Source organism: Electrophorus electricus, chromosome 4, assembly GCF_041902795.1.
Source record: "Electrophorus electricus isolate QZ-2024a chromosome 4, ASM4190279v1, whole genome shotgun sequence".
NCBI classification, from domain to species: domain Eukaryota; kingdom Metazoa; phylum Chordata; class Actinopteri; order Gymnotiformes; family Gymnotidae; genus Electrophorus; species Electrophorus electricus.
The window spans coordinates 15,444,394-15,470,121 of NC_137500.1; the positions used below are offsets into that span (position 1 = coordinate 15,444,394).

The 25,728-nt window shown below is 39.8% G+C and overlaps 1 protein-coding gene across 13 annotated transcripts in view; it reads right to left on the reverse strand.

Moving 5' to 3' along the window:
• The window catches only part of eps8a (EGFR pathway substrate 8a, signaling adaptor), a 39,280-nt gene extending 14,346 nt beyond the window's left edge, over positions 1–24,934 (reverse strand). For 2 of the 13 annotated variants that reach the window (XM_081712602.1, XM_081712603.1), the window contains exons 1-4: positions 16,052–16,408; positions 2,444–2,515; positions 1,623–1,693; positions 281–331 (exon numbers count right to left, since the gene is read on the reverse strand). In XM_081712602.1, the coding sequence (XP_081568728.1) occupies positions 281–331; positions 1,623–1,693; positions 2,444–2,515; positions 16,052–16,242 (385 nt within the window). In that variant the 5' untranslated portion in view covers positions 16,243–16,408. Of the gene's footprint in view, positions 1–280; positions 332–1,622; positions 1,694–2,443; positions 2,549–16,051; positions 16,411–24,751 lie in introns of those variants that run through there. The other 11 variants (XM_081712608.1, XM_081712606.1, XM_081712604.1 and 8 more) reach the window with 11 other exon arrangements.
• Positions 24,935–25,728: the final 794 nt, after the last annotated feature.

Consider the following 25,728-nt stretch of genomic DNA (forward strand, 5'->3'; position numbering starts at 1 on the left):
GCGAGAGAAAGAGAAAGAGAAAAGGTCAACACTGAGCTACAGAATCCCACTACACTCCAATATACCTCCCTCCAAACAGCTTTGGGACTCAAATAAGAAATGGAATAAAGTAGCTAAAAGGTAGATGAGGGCACTCCAAGGTAAGCACTCACTGGTGGTAAAACTGAACATTGGAATGGCAGCAATGAGTACACACGCATGCATGCACGCGCGCACACACACAGACACACACACATAGAGACACACACACAGACACACACCATACCCCACCATGCTCTACCTTTCTTTTTGTGTTTGGCGGAAGAGCGTAGGAAGTACGGTCCATCTGTCCCTGAGAGCAGGAGCAGAGAGAGAGGAGGGCATGGCCAGCATGGACAACAAAGGAAATCAATGGAAGAATGAATGAATAAAAAAACCCCACAAGTATATAGCACTTGGGAGCCTCGACTGAGAAAGGCAAATTCTGGTCCAACAGATAATACTCAGGTCTCAATACAAGTGCTTCACTGCCTCATCAGGCTCTGATACTTCTATAGAGACAAAGGCCATAGCCCCTGTTCTCTCTTGAATGTCTGCTGCGTGTTTGTGAATGCAGAGACAGGATTGTGATTGCTATTCATTGGCCTTCTGGCTCTGCGTGCTGCTCATTGCTGAGAAACACAGACACAGGGCCTGTGTGAGAACCACCGAACACCCACCAGCCCCCCGGCCAAGACATTTCCTTACATACCTTTCCACTGACAGCATACAGCTGCACGACATCAGAAATGAAAAATACGAGTTAATACAAGCATATGGCTCAGGCAATTAATCAAATAAGCCACTGCCTGCTATTGGCTGTCTGAGGTTATACCAATAGCATGCATCTCCAGGGGTAGGATGGATGGAGGGTGCAGATAGATCCGTATTGTGGGATGTGATGCTGTCCCTGGCAGGGCATAATGCCTAAGATAAGGAGACAGCATATCTTGTGTACCCCATCCCACAACCATGTTAGCACAAGAGCATTGGACATCCAAAGCAAACAAATGCAGGACACATCACCATGGTGATGAATTACTCAACCACAGGAATGGCATGGGGGTGGTAATTTAGAGGACAACCAGAGTCTTGGTTTGATCCCTCTGGAAGGTTCCCTCTTTTCTGCATGTATTCATTTGGAAGGATGTGAAACGTGTGCGCAATGATAAGGAGGCTGGCACTGACGTTGGCCGAGATTAAGAAGGAACTAGGATGTGGGGCAGAGATAAGCTTTCACCTGAGGAAGAACGCTGCAGTACTGCTGAGCAAACAGCAGGTGGCGACTGCACACGCACCTCATATACGACGCATATAGCGCACGTGTTCACTATTCTCAGTGCTGAAGCATTACTGCATTACATGAGTATGTAGTACCTCAAGCCCAGAATGATTTGGGATATAAACAGTCAAACAAAAGATAAACTATTAAAACACTCAAAATGATGCAAATGACAACCTCTTCAGATGCAGTTACCAATTCTGTAGCTCAGGTTTTGTCAGCCAGTCATTCATCCTTTATATCTGTATATATTTGGATTGATTCTCTATTACTGAGGGGGCACAGGGACCATGGGAGAAGTGGGAGATGAAAGGAGACGCACCATAGAGAACTTTTGCGCTGGACTTGTTGGCACTGCACTCTGTGACATCTGGTGTCTGGGAGCCAGGGCCACTGCAGGACACACACACACACACACACACACACACACACACACACACACACACACACACACACACACACACACACACACACACGTGACTGATTTCTGTTCAACCTGATAATCAAATGTGAGCAAATGGTTGAGAATTTAAGACCCCTTCGCTAGATGCCATACAAACAAATGGTACAGGGGGTTAACCGTTAAGTTACCCCAGTGCTGTTTACTTAAGAAGAGCGTCAATATGAGAAGAGGAGTATGTAAGTGCTTGCTGGTGTTATTGTGGATTCAGGTGTCACCACTGAACTGGACATTTGATATTGCTCGATTCTGTGGCTTGCACTAATTTGAGGAGGAATTAATAATGTAGCATCAGAAGAGTTCATCAGGATGGCTGGCAACTACCGCTCTAGAACTGCTCTAAGTGACCAGGAAAGGTAAGATGGTGGCACCAAAGGGATCAACTAAACAGGCAACAGCTGTAAACCTGCGACTCGAGCTAGCCCATATAAACACTACTGAAATTTCAAAGCTGTGCCTCTCCCACAGATTACACTGAAAATGGGGCAAAGGAGGAAGTGATTAGGAAATAGTACTGTTTATCCCAATCTGCCTTCATGTCTTTTGGTGGATCTTGTCAGCAATAAATGACGCATGTGTAATGGCCAAGTAGCATAAAGAGGGCTGTTATCATTATTTCAAGGAGTTTCAGTAAATTGAGCGGGTAGGTGAGTGGAGGGAGACTAATATCATTGCTCACTTACTTCAGCTGCAAGGCATATGGGCCAGAGCCTGCAGAAGGGTAGGTGGGGGCCGAGTAGCCGTTCATTTTGGACCTGGCAGAAGGGAGGGGGGGGGGGATTCACTGACTGCAATGAAAGACAGAGGGAGATCAGACAACAACAAAAACAACAAGCCAAGCATGGCACTTCGAGACTCTGAACAAGCAGTAAAGTGTAAAAACAAGATTAAGAACACGGTGGTTCAAGGTAATACCCACACATGCCCTGCACTCACACCAAAAGATCTCAACTTACCCAGTACACAAAAGAATTGTGTAAAAATATAGTGCTTAATGTACTATAAAACACACCGCATTGCACCATCAGAAATATTATTCTTTACATCAGTTTTTTCCTCTCTATTATAGCCTTATCTTCAAGTTCGGTTTATTCGTCACATACATAGTCATACACAGTATAACACGCAGTGAAATGGTGGAGAGTGCTCTGTCCAAACTGAGGAAGAGAACCAGGGGTGCATAGAGAAAAAAAAAAAATAAAAAAAATAAAAATAAAAAAAAAAATAAAAAAAAAAAAAAAAATATATATATATATATATATATATATATATATATATATATATATATATATATATATATATATATATATATATATATATACACAGATAAATATATATATTCTATGTATGTACAAAAATATATTAACAATGTATGTACAATATATGTATATTATGATTATATACACAATGTACAATGTATATGGTTGGGTATATATGTACACAATCTACAGAATATACAGATCCATTTTGTATAATACCATATCTACAGTTGTTGTGTAACAGGGTAATTGAGTATAAATCTAAATCTATATATACAGATGTACAGATAAACAGTCATGTTACTTTATGTTCTGTTTGGGGTTTTTTTAATCACTGACACCGTAGTTAGGGCAGGGACACCTTGCTCTCCTATGATTCATCATCTTGAAGAATTCTACCTTAGTAATAAAGCAAAGGAGTGGCCTAAAATGGAGCACAGCCTCATTTCCTCTTGGTACTATTGAGTCAAGATAAAACAGAGATAAAGACAGAGCGACATGCAACAATAACTAATATATTAACCGAGTTTGCTTCTTTCACTCCCACACACTAGCAAAACATCAGCTTCAGGCCAACATCACCACAGATTTTCTGCAGAGCATATGAAGCCAGCCAATCATAGAATAGGTCAAAGTTCACACAGAACTCAGAGCCTTGATCTAGCCCACAATTAGAAATGTATTTATATTAGACATTTGTTCATGTATCCACTGATTTCTAAACACACACTATTCCCCACCAGGGACAGAACATGGCAGTCAGAATATTTTTCCACCATGAGACACACCAGCGTCAAGAACAGAAAGGGTGTGCCAAGTTAATTTCTCATTTCAAAAGGTCTGCTTTCTCATGACAAACAATTTTTCATATTCCTCAGAAATAACTGAAGTAAACTTCATAGCATGTCACTAATTACTCTGGCTTCTTGGTTTGTTTATTATATGAGTGATGAGTTCTCTCTACTGCAGTAGAGTCAGGTCCATGTGGGCAGGGGGTGTGGAGACAGGATGTTGGCAAATTAGAATCTGAACTGAAAACAAGGGTCACAGTCTACCCAATGGCTTTCCTAGAACAGTCACCCCAAGTGACTTGTGGGACGCAGAGAGTGATGGAGGACAGGATTGAGGACTAAACCATGATCTGCCCCAGTGGAAGTGAGCAAAAATAGGTGAAATGCATCAATTAACAATGCACTAATCTTTACTTTTTCTCCCACTCTTAGATGTTAATCTGTAATGAGCAGTATTAAAAGAAAATTGCACAAAATTACATTAAAGGAAAATGTTTTAAATTAACTCAATATTGGAGTAGTGTGCAATCTGAAGTTAGAGTATATATTCACATCTTCTGAGGGTATATAATCAATCAGATATGCTCTGAGTTTAAAGTAAAGTATAACTGCACATTTGCAAAGGTTGGAATATACAACATATGAACTGTCACCCCGGACCATAATTGGAGCTCAATCTGGGCACCCTTTCTGAATCACACAGGCACTCTAATCCACAAATCTGCCAACAGCAGTTAGTTTGAAATAGTCCACTAGCCTATATATTGGGCCTTGTTTAGACAACTGCATATGATATTAAAAGCAGGACATGTATTCCTTGTGACATTTTCGCTTCATATCAGATGTGTGTGTCTGATATCTTAAGTGAAATTTTCCACCTTGGTTTGCCCCTCTGATCATGGCTCTACAGTCATTAAGGCCCATTTTGGTAACTCCTTGATGTTGACATTAATTGAAGTGGCCATTAGGCCTAGGCTCACAGGGAACGGTGATAAGATCTGATTGAAATAGGTGACGGCGACCATGCCCATGTTCCCTGAAGGTGAAAGCTCACTTAAATCGGAATGACAAGGCTACACAGTGCCTGGCTGTGTTTAATCTCATAGCCTTTGACTTTCAAAGAACTTTGAACACCAGGGAAACATCTTCACAATGAAGAAAAAAACTTTCCTACCTATGATAATAGAAGATGAAACTTTCCTAATAAAATTTCCAGAAAACATTCCATCAGGGCAAGTTAATTGGGACTTCTTGGGGGGGGGGGGGGGGATTTTAATAATAGGACACTGGCGATCCTTTTTGGGTTTACGTAGTGGAGCCTCTTTAGCTTTGGTACAGTAATGTATTGTCTGTGATTACTTTTCCCTCATTTACTCTTCTCTCATCAGTTTTTATTAAAGCAGGAAATACCACCCCCACGTGAGACTGGGACAAACCATTATCCTACAGTTATTACTGACAGATGCAGAGGTCTGGTGAGCTCCAGACCTTTTCAGCCAAGGAACTTTCAATTCAGTATTAAAGAGCCTCACCTAAAACAGACCCATATCAATAGCATTTTTAGAAGCCCCCAGCACCTAGGTGAGCAAACCCCCAAGAAGCCAATGTAACATTTTTGGTGTGCTGAATGAAAGTGATCAGACCTGCCAGCCCATTCCGCCCACCTACTGCAAATTCATTACTGTTTTAGGAGAAACACTAAATCCACATCTTGAATCCAATTAATGAGAGCATGTGTCTATCAGCAGGTCATGAACTCCAAAAACTCACGTGTGTGACATGCAATCTGACCTCCTAAAATCAAACACTTCAGTCAGGGGAGTACTTAAAGCTAAGCATTCAAATACAACGGCAGTAATATAGTATTTAGTTTCCATCACTCAGAGACATCAGAAATATTCAAATCCAGCATTAAAGTCTGTGATGCTGAGCCTGACACAAAGGGAGTGAGTGAATCAATATTATCATCAGAACACATTGAAAAAATATGGACCTTCCTCATAATTCAGATGTTTATGAGGAATTCATTTCTCATTTTCAGACACTTTGCAAAGCTATTGTCCATTCATTCATCTTTCATCATATTCAAATTTAAGAAATAAATTAAAAGTTGTAATTGGCATACACTAAATAAATCATCTAATTTCTAGGAAATGCCAGCACATATATTATATTATACAAAAACTTTAGGCAAGACATCTGTGTCATACAGTCAATGTATGATATGCTGACCAATGATAACGCAGGCTGCTTTGAGAGGAGTATTAAACTTGTTTTGCATGTCCATTCACTTAGGTCATTTTGTATATATGCCAAGTAGGACCTGACAAAAACCTAAATTGTTACTGATATGTTACTAAAATTGTTATCCAATTTTTAAAAGGTTAAATCTTTCGACAACTGAATGCCCAAAATTGTATTTTCAAAAACTAAGATTCGGTAGTTTTAGCTAATAAGTCATTTAGTCATTGTGCTTTAGTTATTGACATGATTATTTAGGTTTTTGTCAAATTCATGAAAAACAAATTAAAAAGCAGATGAGCCCTTTTTAAATAAGGTTAAGTTATAAGCGTATCTATATTTGGTGGTCAGGGAACGCCACGTATTCATTAAGTGAATTATTGCTGCCTCACACTAATATATCTATGGGTGTTCAAAATAGCCACACATTCCTGAGTGTGGGTCTCCTATTTGACATTACAAGAGACATTGTTGGTGCTTTATCAGCAAAATTTGATAAAGTAGGACAATCCTTTAACCAAAACTCTCTCTAAAAACACTGTTCTAGCAATAATTGACAATGAAAATTTACTTAGTAACTAAGATCAAAAGACTGACTAAACAATTATTGTGCTATGGCAGACATCAGCAAAGGGTTAAATATAAAACCGAAAGCAGACAACCACAACATACAATTGTATCTAACTTTAAGAGCAGGTTGAGTCATCTCGACAGCCATGAGTGTCAATGCTAAACCAGAGGATCACCTCAATCTATAGCTACATATTCCAGGTGGAGGGAGCGATATGCTGACATTCTAAGAGATTCCTCCTCTGTTCCAGGGTGTGTATTTCACCTTACTGTACCAAACCTGTCACATTACTAAATAATTTAACTTAGTGTAAATACAGAATGGTGGTGTCCTTGTCTCCACAAGATCAATTAGTCAGGTAACTCTGTTGTACAATAAGCTCAACTGAGAACTTAAGAATGGAAACAGAAACCATCAAAGGTTTACTGCATCTGAGGATACTGCTTTTGGAAAGTGAAATGCAAAAACTGTGACCTCCTAAAATCAAATACATCAGTCAGGAGAGTACTTGAGAGTTTGTGATGCTGAGTGTCACAATGGGAGTGAGTGAATCGACATGATCACAATACAATGAAGATCTACATTTTTTATTGTATCTCAGGTGCACAATGAATTTCTTCAGTATGGGTCAAAGACAAAAGCTTCTAAAAAGATATTTTTAAAAAGTACTTTCAAAATATGCATCTATTTCTGAGTCTAGAACAATGTGTTAAATAACATTTCAGTGTTTAGATTCATTTTTTGATCCCATTTTTAAACTTCACCGCCCCTCCAAAAAATACCAGGTGGCACAACCAAATATTTGCAAAGATTCTATTTATTCTAAAAGAAATTAATCAGTCATCTCTTTTGTGCAATAAGTTCAACAGAGAATCTAAGGTTGGCAACTGACACCTTCAAAGATTTACTGCATCTGAGGACACTGCTTTTGGAAATTAAAACAATCTTTTCTAAAAGTAGAAGAGAAATGTCTGTGATCAAGTATGTATGGCTAATTATATATGAATCTTTTTTAGCAGTTAATTTATTTTAAAGGGGGCAATTAATGTACTTCATTCAGTAACATGCCTTCAACATAAGAACCTGACATTTACAGAACCAACCGCAAGAAATACAAATCAAGGTGTCATATCAAACAGCTGTGTGAGCACACAAATATATAATATGCCAAAATTCCACAGCATTCAGGGGCTGTTAAAGGCATTCACACATACTAACAAATCATGAGCTTTTGACTGTGGCTGTGTACTGAGCTATACAACTGTTAACTGCAGTCGATTCACCCCATTAGCCTCTCCCCAACGAATCTGTTTATCAACCAGCCTATACTGGGAACCAAATACAAAATTGGATGATAATACCACTATAGCCCCTCCCTCTCTGATTGCATGCAGCCAAGTGACAGTGGCCTGGGTCAAGCACATGCAGAAAGTGATGTGCAGCTCCCATCGATGCATCGTGTAGCTTTGCTGGAGCTCTTCATTCTGTGAACGATCTTTGCCTACTGGACTACAATACTACTCAATTAACTGCCTTCAGTTCAGAACATGCACATCATGCTTCAACCATCATGGCCAATGCTGGCTTGTTTGCCTAAATACATGGACAATAATACTATTGCTCAGTTCAGCAGACCTTTTGAATACAACACAAAGTCAACAATGGCTGCAATCCAAATAGAAAATGTAGCAAAACCATAAATCCATAAACTCTTGCTAGGTATGAGCAGCAGACCAAGCTCCTGTAAAAGCAGTATTAAATCCAGGGTTTTGCATTTTCTTTTATCTTTTTAATCAATACTCAATGGTTCGAGTCAGGGTAGATAAAGGAATGAACAAATGCCTCTGCTTCATTTCCAGCTACAAGCAATACAGCATCACTGAGCTTGCGCGAGAAGGCTAAACACATATGTTGTGGGACCATTTTAGAAGTCCATTTGGCAAGAACAATTGCTTATCCTTGTGGGAAAGGGACACTTTTTCCGATGAGAATGCTGTAAACTCTATTCTCTGAAGGCCTCGGGCCAGACCAACTGAATTCCAATCCCAGCCCGTTCAGCTCAATGCTGATATGCAGCGCTTTTACCAGGGGGCGGGGTTTCTTTGTCTAAATCATTCACAGAGGATCAACACTATGAATCATCATAGACTTTGAAGGACCTGCATTGAGGACAGGAGCTCTCTTAAAAACTCAGGTATTTGTTCTGTCAACATGTTCACTGGATGAAAAAATATATATATTTAGTATAATAGTTTAGTATAATAACTAAATTCAGCTATACCTTTTCATGAAATCATAATAAAATGTTCTAACTATCCCTTATATATCTGGTTGGTTCTAGCATTAAGTTTCAATGTCCTAAAAGTACTACAGTTTTAACTTTTAACTATAATTTATGTCACCACAATTTACCTGTTTTTACATGCCATGTTTTTCAATATAATAGCTATCATTCTGAGAAACAGTTGTCATTATATGGAGCAAAATAACCTTTGGGTCACTTTACACAGTCTCCAAGATGTCTGACTACCAGTAGCATGACCCAGTAGGAAAAACAGCTACATAGATACTCAGATTGAAATGCCCCAAGATTTTAACTAAAAAGCATCTTAAAACTGACATTTATTTACTTTTCATGTGTTGAGCATAGGAACAGCATAAGAATAATAAACAAACAGGTTAAATTCCCTCAAATCTGTGAGCATATAATGAGGTTGTTGTAAAACTGCACAGTAAGATTCCTATACTGCTATGCTTGGCCAGAATCCCCAGATATTCCTAATTTGTTTGAGTAATGAGCCTTTCAGCCACTAATGAGAGTTTAACACTTGATAGCTCCTGGCCTCAGTATGGAAGGTAGCTGTGCAACATGGTGAAAGGCCAGAGGAAGTGAATAAGCCAAACGGGTATGTGAGAGAGAAAGAGAGCGCGAGCGAGAGAGAGAGACACCTGGCTAGTATGTGCTGCGAGAGGATGCTGAAAGATTGATGAGGCAGTGACTTCCCTTTATTCTGCAGGTCACGGCAACAGAGACAGGCATGACACCACAATCTCACACTGGCCACTGGCCAATACAAGCTCACCTTTGCTTATGTCCAAAAGATTACTCTAAATAAACGAAAGCACAACCAGCAGTTTTGAACAATAATGAAGCAACGCTACATGCATTTCATTACTCTATTCAATTAACTACTTAATGATATAACTTGAATGCTTCTATTTTTGGTCAGTTTCACTTTCAATCCACTACATTTCACAGTAAGAATTTAGAGTTGTTCCCTACAGAACATTTATACAGCTAATTTATTCATGTTATTCAGCTAATTTACTCTGAAGTGTTTAACAGCAGCCTAACTGCTTGAAGTACACAAGGAGGCACACAAGCCAAGTAAGTTTGATAAAATCTTCAAAAATACTCAAAAATGACATGCATCACCTTCATCGAAGAAAACTCAAAAATGAGAGACTTCCATTGTCCTCACCAGTGGGCCTTAAAGTTTTTTTTTTAATTTTTTTTATTCCTTGAACAGAATAAAGATTCCTTCATATTTAAATGTATACTTTGCTTGCTTAATCAATGCAATAATTCACCTTCGAATCTTAAACACACACACACACCACTAAAGTGAACCATACTATGGCTGACAAGCTAACTAATGTTTTAAGGAATGCAACATTCTTAACAAGCTAACAGCAACTATACCTAGAATCCTTACTACCTGTTCATTATTCCTGTAAATTACAGAAAATCTGGACAGAAGCACAAAAACTTTAGACAACTATACTTTAACTCAAGTAAAAATGTAAATGCATAGTTCTACTTTTACTCCAGTATTTTTTACCAGGTGTATCCCTACATTGACTCAAGTACTGGATTTGTGTACTTCATCCACCACTATCAATAGAAAAATAGCACTTTAAACATCAGCAATGCTGTTGCCGACAGACGAACAAGTGGAAATCTTTACATGTCAAAAATACTTTGCGTGTCAAATGTCACTGTACAGTGTACAAGTCTGGTGCAAATCCAGCAAAGTCACTCTGACATCATGCTTCCAGTTCACAAAGGAAGATTCTGAAGCCTCTATTGCCATTATGACAGACAACACATATTCCAAGCATGACATGCTGGTACGGACTACAAAGCCCGCTGCACATTTTTTTCCAGGAAAAAAGAAAATTATATATATAATTTTACAAATTTTACAAATGTTGAGCTTCTTCACCTAATTAAAAGGTAGAGTGACATGAATGCTATAACCCATCCTGAACTTCCGTTTGGAAATCACAGCCTCAACATTCAGACATTTCACACTTCCCTGGTACAAACGGGATACCTAGTCTGTTCTAGTGAGAGGGGAATGCCATTTATGACCAAAAAAAGAAAAATCTGTGTTCATGTCTGTTGTAGTACTACAGAGAGAAACAAAGCCAAAATGAGAGAGAGAGACAGAGAGACAGTGTGTGTGGGTGGGGGGGGGGGTTGGATGAGGAAGAGAGAGAGAGAGAGAGAGAGAGAGAGAGAGAGAGAGAGGGAGGAGGAGGAGATAATGAGTGAGGAAGAGAGGATGAATAAGTGAAAAAAAGAGGCTATAAGCAGGTGGAGCCACTGTGGAGTTACTATGGCAACATTAAACCATGTGATGAAAAAGACCCATATATGTTTTCCTGGCTGAGGCGTTGTTCCCATCCTGCAGGATTTGACGCTTAATCCTCCTGAATCTGTCCTGTACTTCACTCCACTTTCTCTTAAAAGGGACACAAAAAACCTGCCAATGACTTTGTGATTCATAGGCCAAAACTGACTTCCATAAAGCACCTTGATAAAGGTCACCACTGCTCTTCACAGACTATTTGCCAATAGCAGCCCAAGACATAACAGTACTTAGATTGCTATTAATGGTGCTATTCAGCCACATAAATTGAATGCGAGTTTGTTCACAAGTGATTACCAGCCACCCACACAAAATACATGGTGTAGTTTCATGTTCAGAAAGGAACGTGCGCCAAGCCTGAGTAAGAAGCAACTGTTTGAACTGTTGTAGCAGCCAATTCCACAGTCATCTTTGTGTCCAGCAGCACAGAACTGTAACAAACCTACTCACATCCTGCATAAATGCCTCAACCAAAGTACAGCTACCTATCAAGGTAGCACTCAAGACGTGCGAAGACCAGCTGGACAACAAACTGCATCTTTTTTGGAAACCATCTCCAACAAGCCCACAGTGTCAGCACCAATGAGCTCTCCTCATGTTAAGTACATTATTAAATGGGGGACAGAGGGTTTTGCGTATCACGGGTGTGTCACTCTAATAGGATTATAATGCTGTTGCTCATATTGTGCCAAACCCTTGGCAATCATTAACCGTTATTAAGGTATGACATAAAATAACCATAAACACAAAGACAACAGCTGCTATGATATTCGTGACTCCTCTTGACTTAGAGCAGAGACAGCAAATTAAAAACGTTATGAATTTATCTAATCTTGAAACATTCTGACAGTCTCAATTCACAGATGAGATACCTTTCTCAATATTGATATGAGAACAGTCTATAGCAAATAGGAAATCACCAACCCACCACACTCTGTAAACACAAAACTTAACCTTTTATCTGTTGTAAAAAAATAAATAAATAAAAAAAGAGAATGGGTACTATATCGTGTCATACTGCATACCCCTATGTGGATGCTGGCCTGTGGTGGTCGCTGAGGGCTCCAAGAAGAAATGCAATCGATGAACTGCTACTGCAAAGGGGTTAAGTGGCAGGTTTCTCATTGCTACTCTCTCCATCTCACCTTGGAACCTTAAAGAGGATTTGTAAGAACATTTCCCCCCCCCCCCCCAACACACAAACAAACTGAGCAAGGGATGATGGCATACAAGACGATAGAATACCAGTTGCAAAGAGCAAGTCTACAATGACCAACCATTTTCAACACATGATGAAAGCAATTTTATTGTACCTGAGAAGAGTAACAATAAAAGATACTATTTTTCTATTCTATCCTTCTACAATGAAGACTTCTCTGCAAAATTAGACTCTTCCTGTAAAGCTGTGCTACCAGGATTAGTCCCTTGCTAGCATGGGGTTCATTTCTGTGTAATGTTCAAATTAAAAGGGGACACTGAGATTCTGCTACCCTTGGGGCAATGTTATTATTTAATATCTTCCAGTCATCTGCAACTCAAAGCAGTCTCCCTTTAATCACCTGCTCCAATGCACCTGGTTTTAGTGGGTTAAAGTTTAAGCCTTACATTTCCAGATGGTATAATCACCATACACAGCAAACAAATATCATGAACAGCATTTCTAAATATACATGGACCTTTAATTCAACACCATAAAGTAAGGTCATTGTTCTGAGAATGTTCATTAAACTGAGTTCATTACCCATTAAGAGGTATTACCGTTTTATTACAGTGAGGTCAGAGATAGCATTTGATGTTGCACTTCCTTTCAATCAAAAGTCCAATTACTAAAACCAACTTGGTTAGTTAAGGTAACCATATACTGACGATCTGGGGGCGTATGCGTAACTATTTTTAAATTTCTTTACTAAAGCAAAACAATTGCATTCAGAGCCTACATTCCCCCTGAAGTTTATTAATAAAGTTAATAATCAGAATTTTATATATCAAATAATTAAAAGTATTAATTAAATAATAAAATAATAATCAGAGTGGTGGGGTGGGAGTGCAAGGAGACTGATGTATGCATGTCAATGTATTTTGTCATGTGCTCTGTGCAAATAAAAAAAAATGTGCACACACACACACACACACACACTTTGGACATTTTTAGGCCTTGTTAAGGCTTCTAATACAAAACATCATATAGAAGGTAAACGTCATGTATCCTCTCTGACCATAAGCTTATGTGAAGCAGAGAGAGAGAGAGAGAGAGAGAGAGAGAGAGAGAGAGAGAAGCAATCTGAATGTTCATTTTCAATAAATTACACTCAATTTTCATTTTGTTTTTTTTCTCTAGGTCTATGTTAAAACTCGCATTCCTTTCTTTCCACCAGTGCCTGTTTGGTCTCTCCTAGCGTGTAATAAAGTGGACAGCTACTCATCCAGAATGAAAAGAGCAGTGAGCCACGTTCAGGTCAACACTAACTAACAGCACTGCTAATCAATAGCCAATACACACGTGTTCTTAACCCAGGGACATGGTGTGTCCTGATCAGTTCCACAAATTTAGCTTGCCTTCAGTCAAACCCTGCTTTTACAGCCTTAGTTACTGTGTAACTTGATCAGCCATAATAAATACTCTTTGCTATAAATCATAGGAAATGTTCCTTTTATGAATGAAGTGCTACAGCCATACATAACCCACATTGTCAATTTAATGTAATATTCTTTGATGCAATAACTGGCTGTCTGCTCTCCAAAAATGCCATACCTGCTGGTTTTAAACCTGCACCATTAATATAATCTTCATCAAACAATCATCCATAATCCCCCTTTGTCGTCATGCTTATTGGCAGTATCTGATGTGGGAAGTAAAGAGGATCAGGTTGTTAAACAGGGCTGTTAGAAAGAAACTTCTGCATTTAATGAACCCAAACTCCATTTAGACCTCTAGGGTTTGACGAGTCAACAAATAAATGAATGAACAATTTTTCACCTGTATGGTTATGCAGAGGATGTGCTACTGCAGTTCAGAATGTGTACTGCGTGACTATGTGCGCAAACCTGATGAGATACTCCATGATTTCTGGACGTGGTGAAGTCCGAACCCGCAGCCTCCTGACTGCATCCACCGATAAATTAAACCTATTCGATTTGGTATACTAGCAGAACACTTCCAGAACACTTGGTGATTCTCCTCACCCACTCTTCCTCCTCACTGAGCCTTTCAGAAAGATCCCCAACTGTCCAAACCAACATGGGGGCTGCTTGCCCAAACACAGCAGCTTAAATATACGGAGACTCTGGAACCCTCCGCTCCCTGCTGAGGGCGCAGAGAGGTGTGTGAGAGTAGCTCTTTAAAATTCCCCTGCCGTCTTATCGCAGGTTTTCTCAAGAGGGCCGCAAAACTTTGCCTCTATTCACAGTTGATTTACAAACAGCTCACAGTACATGGTCATGAATGAAGGTTGAGCAAGCTCATCCACCCCCTTCCCTGCTCTCAGATATGTGAAGGGAGGATCTCAGACTCCTGAGATACAAAATGTCATGAAAACTAATAAGCTCTCCAGATAATGCAGTATAGAATAATGTCTCAGTCTATTAAAATTTAAAAAGAAAAAGAAATAAAAAGGTTAAGGACCTACCGGCTTATTCATATTTATTCCTAATTCTTGAAACTACACAACTTATCTTAATTTCAACACACTTTTATATATATATATATATATATATATATATATATATATATATATATATATATATATATATATATATATATATATATATTAAAAAAAATTACTTCACACAATAAGACTCTAAAAATTAAGATCTCAAAACTGGGAAATGGTGTGCCTTTATCCTCATGCATTCTTACACACACACACACACACACACACACACACACACACACACACACACACACACACACACACACACACACACACACACACACACACACACACGTATCCCTACAACTGCACTCTCGCATTCACCTGTGCACCGTCACACACACTCAAATATGGAAACTCAAATACACACACAGTTACACATGCACTCACACTCATTCACCTCATATGCACACATACACCTCTCCCCCCACCCCCTTATTAAAAGCACAGCATATGGAGAGATGAATTCCAGCCAGGAACCACTGGACACTGCAACATGAAGAGAAGGAAGCAGACATCCAGCACAAGACCCATGTGAAAACAATCACTCAGCACTAATACCTAACCACAGTCAGAGATGCTCCTTTGAAACATTAACCTGCACTCGTCTTCACCTTCCCGTCTGTCAGAAGCTCCTCAGTCGGGAGCGGGCCATTTCACCCACCGCCAGCAGCACACGGAGTGCTAGACACTGATTCACACCTCCTCTAAATGCTAAGCAATGCTACTCAGCTGCCATCCTCCAGAACGCCCAGGAATGCAACCTCAAAGCTGACCCGCTCTGCTTCAAAGCCAGAGATGTTCATTGGCCACTAAAACTCCACAATGGAGGTCATTTCAGCCCATGTTAGGACCAGCGCACAGAAAATACTACAACTATCATTAGATTCCTACTCTAATGGACATATCTGCAAGCTGAGGAAATGTGGTGCTTGTTTTTTCATTGTCAATCAATGCATTACACAAACAAGCCCAGAAAATCTTTGAATATAAAAGATTTAAAACAAGTCACTTATCAACAGAGCGACACATTTCCAGTCTATTTTTGCTTCATTGGTCATGGTTTCCTGACGGTCACCGCACTACATCGAGAAACTGTCCCCCATTGTAAGGTTACGGCTTACCTGAGCTGGCGGTGGAGAATCAAGAACACCCAGCTGCTGAGGACGCAAAGCTCAGCATTTATGCACGCACTGGTCACCAACATTATCCTTAGGTTGCCATTTTCTTGACATCCAACACGCAAAGAGTCCCAGGCTCTATCTGAATGGACTCTGAATCGTCTCTGACACACTGTGGCAATCTGGATTGGCATCTATTGTTGTTCCACGAGGACTTAATCCCATAATTATCCAATCATTACATTGAGGGAAAGAGACGCCTTACAGTGCCTGTGGACGTGTCTGCACTAGCGAAAGACTTAAGCAAGCACTGCAGGTTGACACACACACACACACGCAGAGTCACACACTCACAAAGCAGATCACCATGGCTACCAGCACACTGCACGCCTACAGAAGCTGAAGGCTCTTTTTACAGCCTCTGATTAAGTTTTTACACGTTCTGGAAAAAAGGAAGTGACTGACCAATGCCTGCTAAGGGAAGGCCAGTGACACATAGCTGTTTGCCACTTCCTGTGTCTATCTACATTCACAATCAGTGTAGGAGCATCAACGAAGCTGCCACACTGCTTTTATATTTTTATTCCTATCGTCCTGTATGATATGGTCACAGTGAACTATACACCTTATGACTACACTTGCAATGCAAAAAATAATTTTTAACCATTAATACTAATTTTAGTCTCCTCTAGCGCTAATTGGGTTAGAAGGGGCATACTGTCCTTCAAATAACATCCATATAGCTCGTTCCTGTCACTTTGTCAAATAAGGTAATTAAGTAGAACATCAGACCAAAGCATAAGAGAGCACGACCACGGGAGGATGGATGCCAGGGGACAGGCACACGGTACATCTACAACCAGAGAAATCAAAAGAGCATTTCTTCAAGGGTCTGCATAGTTCAGCGACATGTACTTGAATGACGTACAAGAGGAACGATAATGATCTCGATCGTTAATTAGAGGCCGCACCGGAGTGGGAGGCTGGAGCAGTTAGAGCTCTGCTAAGGCCAGGGGTGCAGAGCTCCAGTCCTAACAGTACAAAGGAATGTAGAAATAATAAATCCACAATGCATAATGAAACTGCAGCTGGAAAAAAAAAAAAAGTCATAAGAGAAAAAATTAAATGTTTGATTTCCAAAACATCACATAGCAGTTCCCAGCAATGTGTGACTACACCCACTTTTAGTATGACACACACAGAGCAGTCTTGGTTCATCATGTCTATAAACTTTTCAGGCAAAGATTACAGTACAAAACAGACCAGCATGCCCATCCATTTAAAAGAACCATAAAGTGAGGGAAGTAAAGAATACCAAAGCTAACAGCCACACTGAGAGATCAGACATTTTTATCCATCGGCTACTGGTTTAAGACCATAAAGGCATTTTTAATTAAAAGACATCTTCTAATCCACAATTCCCTTTTGCCATGCCACTATAAATAAAACTGTAAAAGCAGGCGTTGCTCCTACAGACACTGTACATATTGCACAATCAAGATCTAAAGACGCCATAAAACAACACTCGCCTTTTTAAAATGTGTGATTATAGTCTAATATGAAGCATGTGATTATAGTCTGAAAGGAAAGCTATTTTTTCTAAGCAGGTTTCTCCTCATGTTAGTCATCTCCAGTGCCTAATTCTCCCCTCACTGGACAATGCCACCAAGCAGGCAGGGTGAAGACTAGCACATACTTTCTCTCTACACATGTAGCCATCACATTTTTTTGAACAGCCACCAGCATATAATCACTGGATGGCTCAATGCACTTGTAGGAGAACGCAAACCACCAGGTCCACTTATGCTGGCAGGCAGACGCCCATATTGGTTAGTGTTGTGTTGAGGGATGGGGGGGGGGGAAGAGAGGCGCCATCCAAGTAGGAATGGGCGATCTTTCCAAAAACCATATCATGATCTAAATTGGGTTCGTCCTTCCCAAATTTGAAATGTACTATCGAGAATATCCAAATTCGAAAAAGTTTACGGACTTATCCATTTGCACCAGTTAAAACAATACTGGCACACATGTTAAACTTTATTTTAAATATTACACAAAGCTGTAAATAAGCAGTCAATATGTAACTATTAAATAACAGATTTAAAGTATTGTAGTAGTAAAATGTACACTAAAAAATTCAAAGTATTATGTAAATAGAACTTTTGCCGTGCTTTATTTGTGCAGTCCTCCTTCATCATTAATTATTAGAAAAAATACTGGCAGCTTCATCATACCATGCATATATATAGCGCATCAGCGTCTTAAAGCCCACATTGTACAAAGATTTAAATGGCAACATATCCTTGTATTATTTTTGTAATGCTCTAATGTATACGTAGATGATTTTTATATTTCGGAAGTAGTGAGACACCGAAGACTGGAGTTGTATGACCTGAGTGAAACACACACGTCACGTTGCTTCAGATAAGGTGGATGAATAAATTTGTCATATTAACTCTGAAAATGCTAATCAATGCCCAACAAAGTTTCCAGATAACTATGATTTGAGCAATATATGACCGTACATAGCTATCACTTTCACACTACTCAAATTGAGTACATTTTTTGCACCAGCACTATTGCAAAAGTTGCCCTATGCCCTAACATTACCCACATTGAACATATTAGCAAATCTGTATGTTTTGCTAATATATTATATACAAGAACAAATTCGGTGGAAGCTTTACATCGGTATACCCAATGATGCTTTCGACCCCTTTATCCCACATGTCCCTGCTTCCCAGTCTGCAAAGTCCAATTCCCACTACAAAGTGGGTCATCACCAGATTCGCTTCTGCTCAGGGAACTAGGATAACCCACGTGGTCCAACGTGACCGCTGTCAGACGATAATATGCAAAATATAACCAAACAAACCAAGCTGAGGCAATAATTATACGGAGTTTAGAAGCAATGCTGTCTAGGCCAGGAAAAATAAAAAAGTTTGAGATTCAGGTGAGAATTTGAATTCTTTTTTTGGTGGACCTTAAGGGACTCTTCCTGCATTTTTCAAACTAATCTCTGTCTACCTCTGCTGTAGCAATTGCCCAAATATCTCAACAAGTGAATGGAAAACCAAATGGACACTCATAATAAAAGTCAAAGGGCAGTTGTTGAATTTAGTCAATCTACCTGGTTACTTGAGACAGAGAAAAGGTTGAAAATTAAATATTCTTTTAAAGACATTGAGTGAGACCAATAATGCAATTCCATAAAAAGGACTTTCTTCATGATATAATGTATATATATTTTTGAGTCTAAGTACAATATATAATTAAGATACATGTGCTAAATTATCTTAAAAAAAAAAAAAAATAGATATCTATCTTAAGCTTGCATTCCAGCTCCGACTCAATCAGCCATTGTCAACACACACTGCACAAAACACATAGCACGCACGGTTGTGACCAAAATTTCAGGCTGTGGCATTATGAAGGAGGATTGCAGAGCACAGCTCTATATAAGGAGAGCTCATGGGCTGACAGAGAGCTCGTCACGGCTGCCTCACTGCACCCGGTTGCCTCAGAGATCACTGGCCCGCTACAGCTCTCTGCGGTCATCTAGTTAGATGAGCGACAGGGTGGAAAGCCCCTCAGGAGCTCTGTGCTCGAAAGGCAAAGGTGTGAAGTGAGCCGAGGACATAACCCAAATTCATTCCACAGGGTATGTGCTTTGTACGATGGGGAGACAATTCCGTTTCACATGCTCCCATCATCAGACAGGTAGCCACCACCCAACAAACATGGTTAGCAAACACCTACTAGTAAAAATGGGTTGGGGACTTTTTTTTTCCTCTCTCCTTTTGGTCTATGCAGAATCTCACACTTGAGAGGGAAATCACCCATCACCCCACCCATCCTGCACACACCCCAGAGTGGCTGCACCCATACTGCAGAGCTGTAGTTTCCATGTACTCCTGGGATATTCTCAGCACAGCACTGAGGCCATGTTACTGACCAATGACCATGAGAGAGTGACAGCAGTAGTTTGGGTGCTCTGTCCTGTCAGCCTATTCTCTCAGTTAAAACAGAACAACCTGAACACAGTCTTGAACTTCAGATGCAACTCTTCCTTATGGTCTAGTAGATGGCTTTCCCTCTTCCACCATATGTACATCAAATATGCACATATGTACATGGGACATTAAAGATACTCTAATGTTAATCACTGTGCAAGTAATATGGAATTGGCTTCTATTGTACTTTACCAGTGTAACCCTTTCTGTACTGTATCCCAACCCACCCTTTGAAGTAATGTCAGAAACTACCTTGCTCAGGTGATCGAACAATGAATAACCAGTATAATGAAGCTTTTACTGTGTTTATTGTGTCCAGTATGATGCTGGAAACATAATAACTTTAAAAAAGTATTCCCACAAAAATACATTTAAGGGATGGTCTGCATACTTGTGGACTGGACCTGTTTTGCTCTTGCTGACCTGGCATGGCTGGCCGGAGGACAAACAAAGGGCACAGCGTGGGTAAACAGAGCATGAAAGGTACTGTGGTTTCCCGCCAGCACTCCCTGCACCCAGCAGTCCAGGGAACCTGCATTCACGTCGTAACAGCCTGACATGCAACAAAAGCACACCCACCTGGAAACGCAACTGTCCTTTAGCTCACGAGCATGTGTATGCTTACATGTGTTTGACCTGAACCAAAGCAGTAGCTCATACAAAAACACTGTGCAGCAAGCCTGCTCTGTATGACATGATCAAAGCCTTTTGTCAAGGCTGCATTCTGCTGCAACCAGTAAATGCTAGCAGCTAGTAATAAGCAGCACCAATTGGACAGACTCTAAGTTGAGCTTTTAACAAGGAATTAAGGGTGACGTGGGAGGGATGAGGTGCACAACTTGGTGTGACAAGTGACAGCTCTATATTTAGCGTCGCTCTGGATGAAATGAATTAGATGTCATAGGGTGGTAATCGGGGAAAACTTGCCATAGATGTTCTTGCTTATTTTGTTGCCCTGAAACGGGGAAACAAATACTGAGGAAGTAGTTTCCTCCCTGTAAGGAATGGGCATTCGTCCTCCTACACAGGGCAGACTCTGAAGCTACATGGCAAATATTCAGCCAGGGTTAAAATGTAATCATTTGAAAATCAAATATTTATACATTTCCTCGATAAAGCTCTCGGCCTCTGTATGTGTATTGTTAGGTTATCGTTAATGTTTTGACTGTGGTCGGCACCAACTCAAGAGGAAGCCATGCGCCAAGGCAGGAGAGAACTGTGCTCTTTCTCTTGCCATCACCTACAGAGAGACTAATAATAGAAAACAATAAAGGACATTATATGACGGCAGAGATAAGGCCAGAGGAAAGTCCCCTGAATGGAAACGCATCTGGCCAATCCCAACCTCTGCAGGGCTGCAGTCAAGCAGATTCACTGTTGCCATTTAAACAGGCAGATTGGAGGCATCCATGGATATGGGCACTGGGATCACTACCAGTGATGGAGGGGTCAGAGCAGAGCTGTATGAGGGCTCATTAATGAAGGCCTCAGTTTTACAGACACTGGGCATCTTTCGTTAGATGTAACTAGTGGCCTACAATACAGTGGATCAAGTGATCGGGCTAAATTGGATCTCACTGGTCCAAAGCGCATATGTGCAATAGAACCAAGACCACAAAAGCAGGTTGTTTGATAAGCAGGTTAGGTGGTGTCATTGCTATTATTTTATTTATTATTATTAGACTGTGTTTTTATTGTTGTGAAATAGAACATTTGATACTGGCATGATCATGAACAAGATGAATGACTGCAACACAAGTCTCCAGCTAGGTAAACACCAGTGCAGGCATCTGAAGACCAGTCCCTCTAAAGGTCCTGTGCTGGCCATGCTGGGAAAGGCTTAAGAGTTGCAGACAAAGACTGACAAAGGAAGCATATTGTCACACTAGGACCAGTTATGACGAGTCTTCTATTGAAACCTGGTAAAATGTCTGCAAGAGTTTGTAACTTTGAAGGGAATGATGCCTGGGTGATAGTATATATACACTGGAATGTAACCCAATATCCATTTGTTCTTTCACTACTTTGATGAATTATGAGTGTACATCTTTATAAATCCTCCTCCTCATCAGAAACAGATATTTATTCATTAGTTTCATTATCTGCATCACACTACTTTCTGATAGCCTTTGTTCTTATCCTGTTTTTGCAGAAATATTTTCAAAGTGGGCACCAATGTGCTGCCATTTTGATGTGCTGCCATTTTCACACAAAAAAACCCCAAAAAACAAAAAAAAAACACACATTGATATACATGTTAAGATTCATGAAAATACCTGTAACAAATACCACAATTACATTTAAGCCTGATCAGTCAATGAAGGCAACATTAAGCATCAGGATTAACCTTAAGCATCAGGAACAGAAACTTCCCATAGAAAGCACCAGGGAAAAACTTAGGACTTCACCATCTTATACATTTGCCTGGCATAACAAATTATCAAATATATATAGTAAATACATGGGAATATAATAACCACATGATTGTTCCTTCACTTCACTGGAAACTTCACTAATGTAAGGCCTGTTCCCCAAATCCAATTCTCAGCACAGCTCTGTGGAGTCATCGGCATGTCTGTTTGTTTCGAGCCGCGAGCAACACTCTGTCCCTGACACCATCTGCTCCCTGTGTACACTGCAGATTAGGACTACTACTCCCCAGCTAATAACCACAGTTCTCAGCCCCTTGGGTGTGAGCCCAACAGTCTACAGTCTAGTGTAGCAACACTTCACTGATTATTTAAAAAGTAAATTAATTATTTAATCATTTAATGAGTAAATGTGAAAAGAAACAGTGACAGATGATTTTAGTTCCAAGTAGGACTAGGAATGGACTTAAGCAGTTAAGGTCATTACTTGAAGGACAAAGATTAAACAGTCAATACAAAACAACTCTGACATGCATCACTGCAGCGTTTGCAAACTTCCAAACCAGTTCTTCAAGTTCTTCATAAAAAAATTAAGTTTTCCTACTACTTACACTTTTAAAGGATCTGGCCACCCCATGTACTGATGTACACATCCTGTTTCCCCCATTACAGTATAGTGACCTGTCAATGAAGAACCTGAAGTTGAACAAGACATCTACAGAATCAGGAGAGTAAAATGTGCACAACTATGTCCGGTCTTCTGTTTGCAGAATAAGAGCCAAATGTTCCAAGAGTATCTTCTTTGTCAACAACAGCCCCGAAAAGGATGGGAACAGCCAAAAATATGCCTGCAGTATATTGCTGGGATTTGGGCCAAACCAAGATTTCACATGGAAACCGTGTTCCCTGATGAGACGTGCTTAGATGCAGCTGTGCTCTTGTGGTTCTGTTTTTTTGCACCCACATAGCATTTACCAAACAGTTGCTAAGATCTACTGAAAAATGTAGATACAATGATAAATCAAAATGCATTAATATGATGAAGGCTAGGAGTTGTGTCATTTGGCTCCATATTTAACCTCCCTCCAGTGGGGCCAACCTTCACCTGACACCAATTAATGAGAGGACATCAGAGACATCATCTCATGTGCTGGAAGACTTATTAAAAAAAAATTAACTACTTAGTATCCAACACAAATAGTCAGCACTTAAGTCTTAGTTTAAATCCTATCCCCCAACCCCCATCCAAAAATGAAGCCTCTGTCAATGTTAATAATACAAGATCTGCATGGTAATTGTTATATGTCTAACATCACCTGCAACACAGCAATATAGGTATTTTGTTGTGAACCAAAAAAAAAAAAAAAAAAAAAAAAAAAATAATATATATATATATATATATATATATATATATATATATATATATATATATACTGAGGATTATTAATTATCCCATCAGCCATCCCTATGAATCATACGTGTTTTAAATTTCAAGTGGTTGATCAGTAGTTACAAGTATATAAGGACAAATGTCAAGTACCGAAAGGTGGTGGCATCAAGTTGTGAATAAATAACACATTTAGAGAACAATAACAGCCTTAGGCCCAAGACATCTTTGGTGTTTAAAAAAAAAAAACACACAGAAAGAAGGAGAGAATTATTCTCAGGTAGCATACACTTCACTCCACATGTGAGATCGCCTGTGTAAGCTGTCATCCAACTTTAGTCACTAACCCTTGTGGCATCCGTGACTTATTTCAGCAAATCCTTCTAGACGATTTAGGAATCCCTTGACATCAGGAAACCGCCCCTTTGCATAAACGACAAATCCCTTCTAAGAAGCCCGATGGAAAAAGAAAACCGCGACGCATTACACATTACATGTAACCACCGCCTCAGAGTCTCTAAACAATGGCGAATCGGTATGCTGATACCTGCCTGTGCCAACCGAGCTTCTGTGCAGTTAAGAATTGCGCATTGGTTCCCGTGTCGTCCTCTGCTATGGCAACCGAAGTCGTATTTACATCTAAGCAGGTGTGCTGTTTTTACTATTCAATTCCCGTTAAGCATTCACACAAACTATCATTTTTTTCACAATAAAATGCTTGCAGGATGAATAAGCCGTTTTGTACAGTTCAATGAAACGATTTTGGTCATTAATACAACGCGGGAAAACAAGAACATGAACAGTTAGATCATTTGCAATTGTGGTTCTTTAGCCGTACAAAGAATTAATGTTTCCCTACGTGTGTCGCGATAAAAGCGCAATAATCTAACATTTTTTGTTATAGGCAGCAATTGTATTTAAGCCGCGTACTTACTGGGATGTATCTCCCAACTTGTCACAGTTGCCGCATGGCTCAAACAACTGTTAATTCATGGTTAAAACCAAGATCATGTTAACGACTCTGCACCCTGTGAGGTATAAAAGTAGCGAAGGCAAACGTGTGTCCAAAAAAGCACGTCTGACACACCAAGAAGAAAAAGTTGGACTGTACAAACGCGGTGGGCTACTTAAAACGCAAACGGGTAAACGAGCTCCGCCTCACCTTTCCACAAAGCATATGACAATGCAATGTAGCAATGCTTTGTATGTGAATATGTCAAAATTCCCTCTAGCGTACCTATCTGGAATTAACGTACATTTGAATCCAAAATTATTGCAGCTGTTGTTTTATTTGTTTGTTTGTTTGTTTGTTTGGTGGGGGTTGACTGTTTATTTGCTGCTGTTGCCAGCTTAATGTCATTTGAGTCATTCATAAAGGAATTCTAAAGAGCAAAATAGAATAGAAATGTTCTACAGTTGGAGCTATGATGGAAAAGCCTGGAAAAGGGTCTCTTGCCTCCACGCACAGTCAGGGGAAATCTGGTTTAGCAAGGTGCAGAACTGACGTATTATATTGTTATCGTTATCCGGACAAATGAGAAGCTACATATATAGGTAACAGCTAATGGCAAACACAGAAACCATGAGTTAAATTATTCAGACACGGTCAGACAGTACAAAAAAAAGGTCATTACTCTCAGATACAAACTGCACTATTAATTTCTGAAACCGCAGTACACTTTCTGAATTGGCCTTTCTGTTAGAGACTTGTGGAAATGGGAATTTTCCTCATGTGTTTTGGCAGCCATGAAATGGGCTTTTGAGAAGGTTTCACGAATACACTCATCATGCGTCTCGTCAACATCTAGTGGCCCTGTCCGCCTTGCTTTAGGTTAACATCCGTTCTCTCTGCTCTGGCTACTATGACTGGATTAGTAGCATGCTAATCATAGCATCTATTCAAGGATGGAT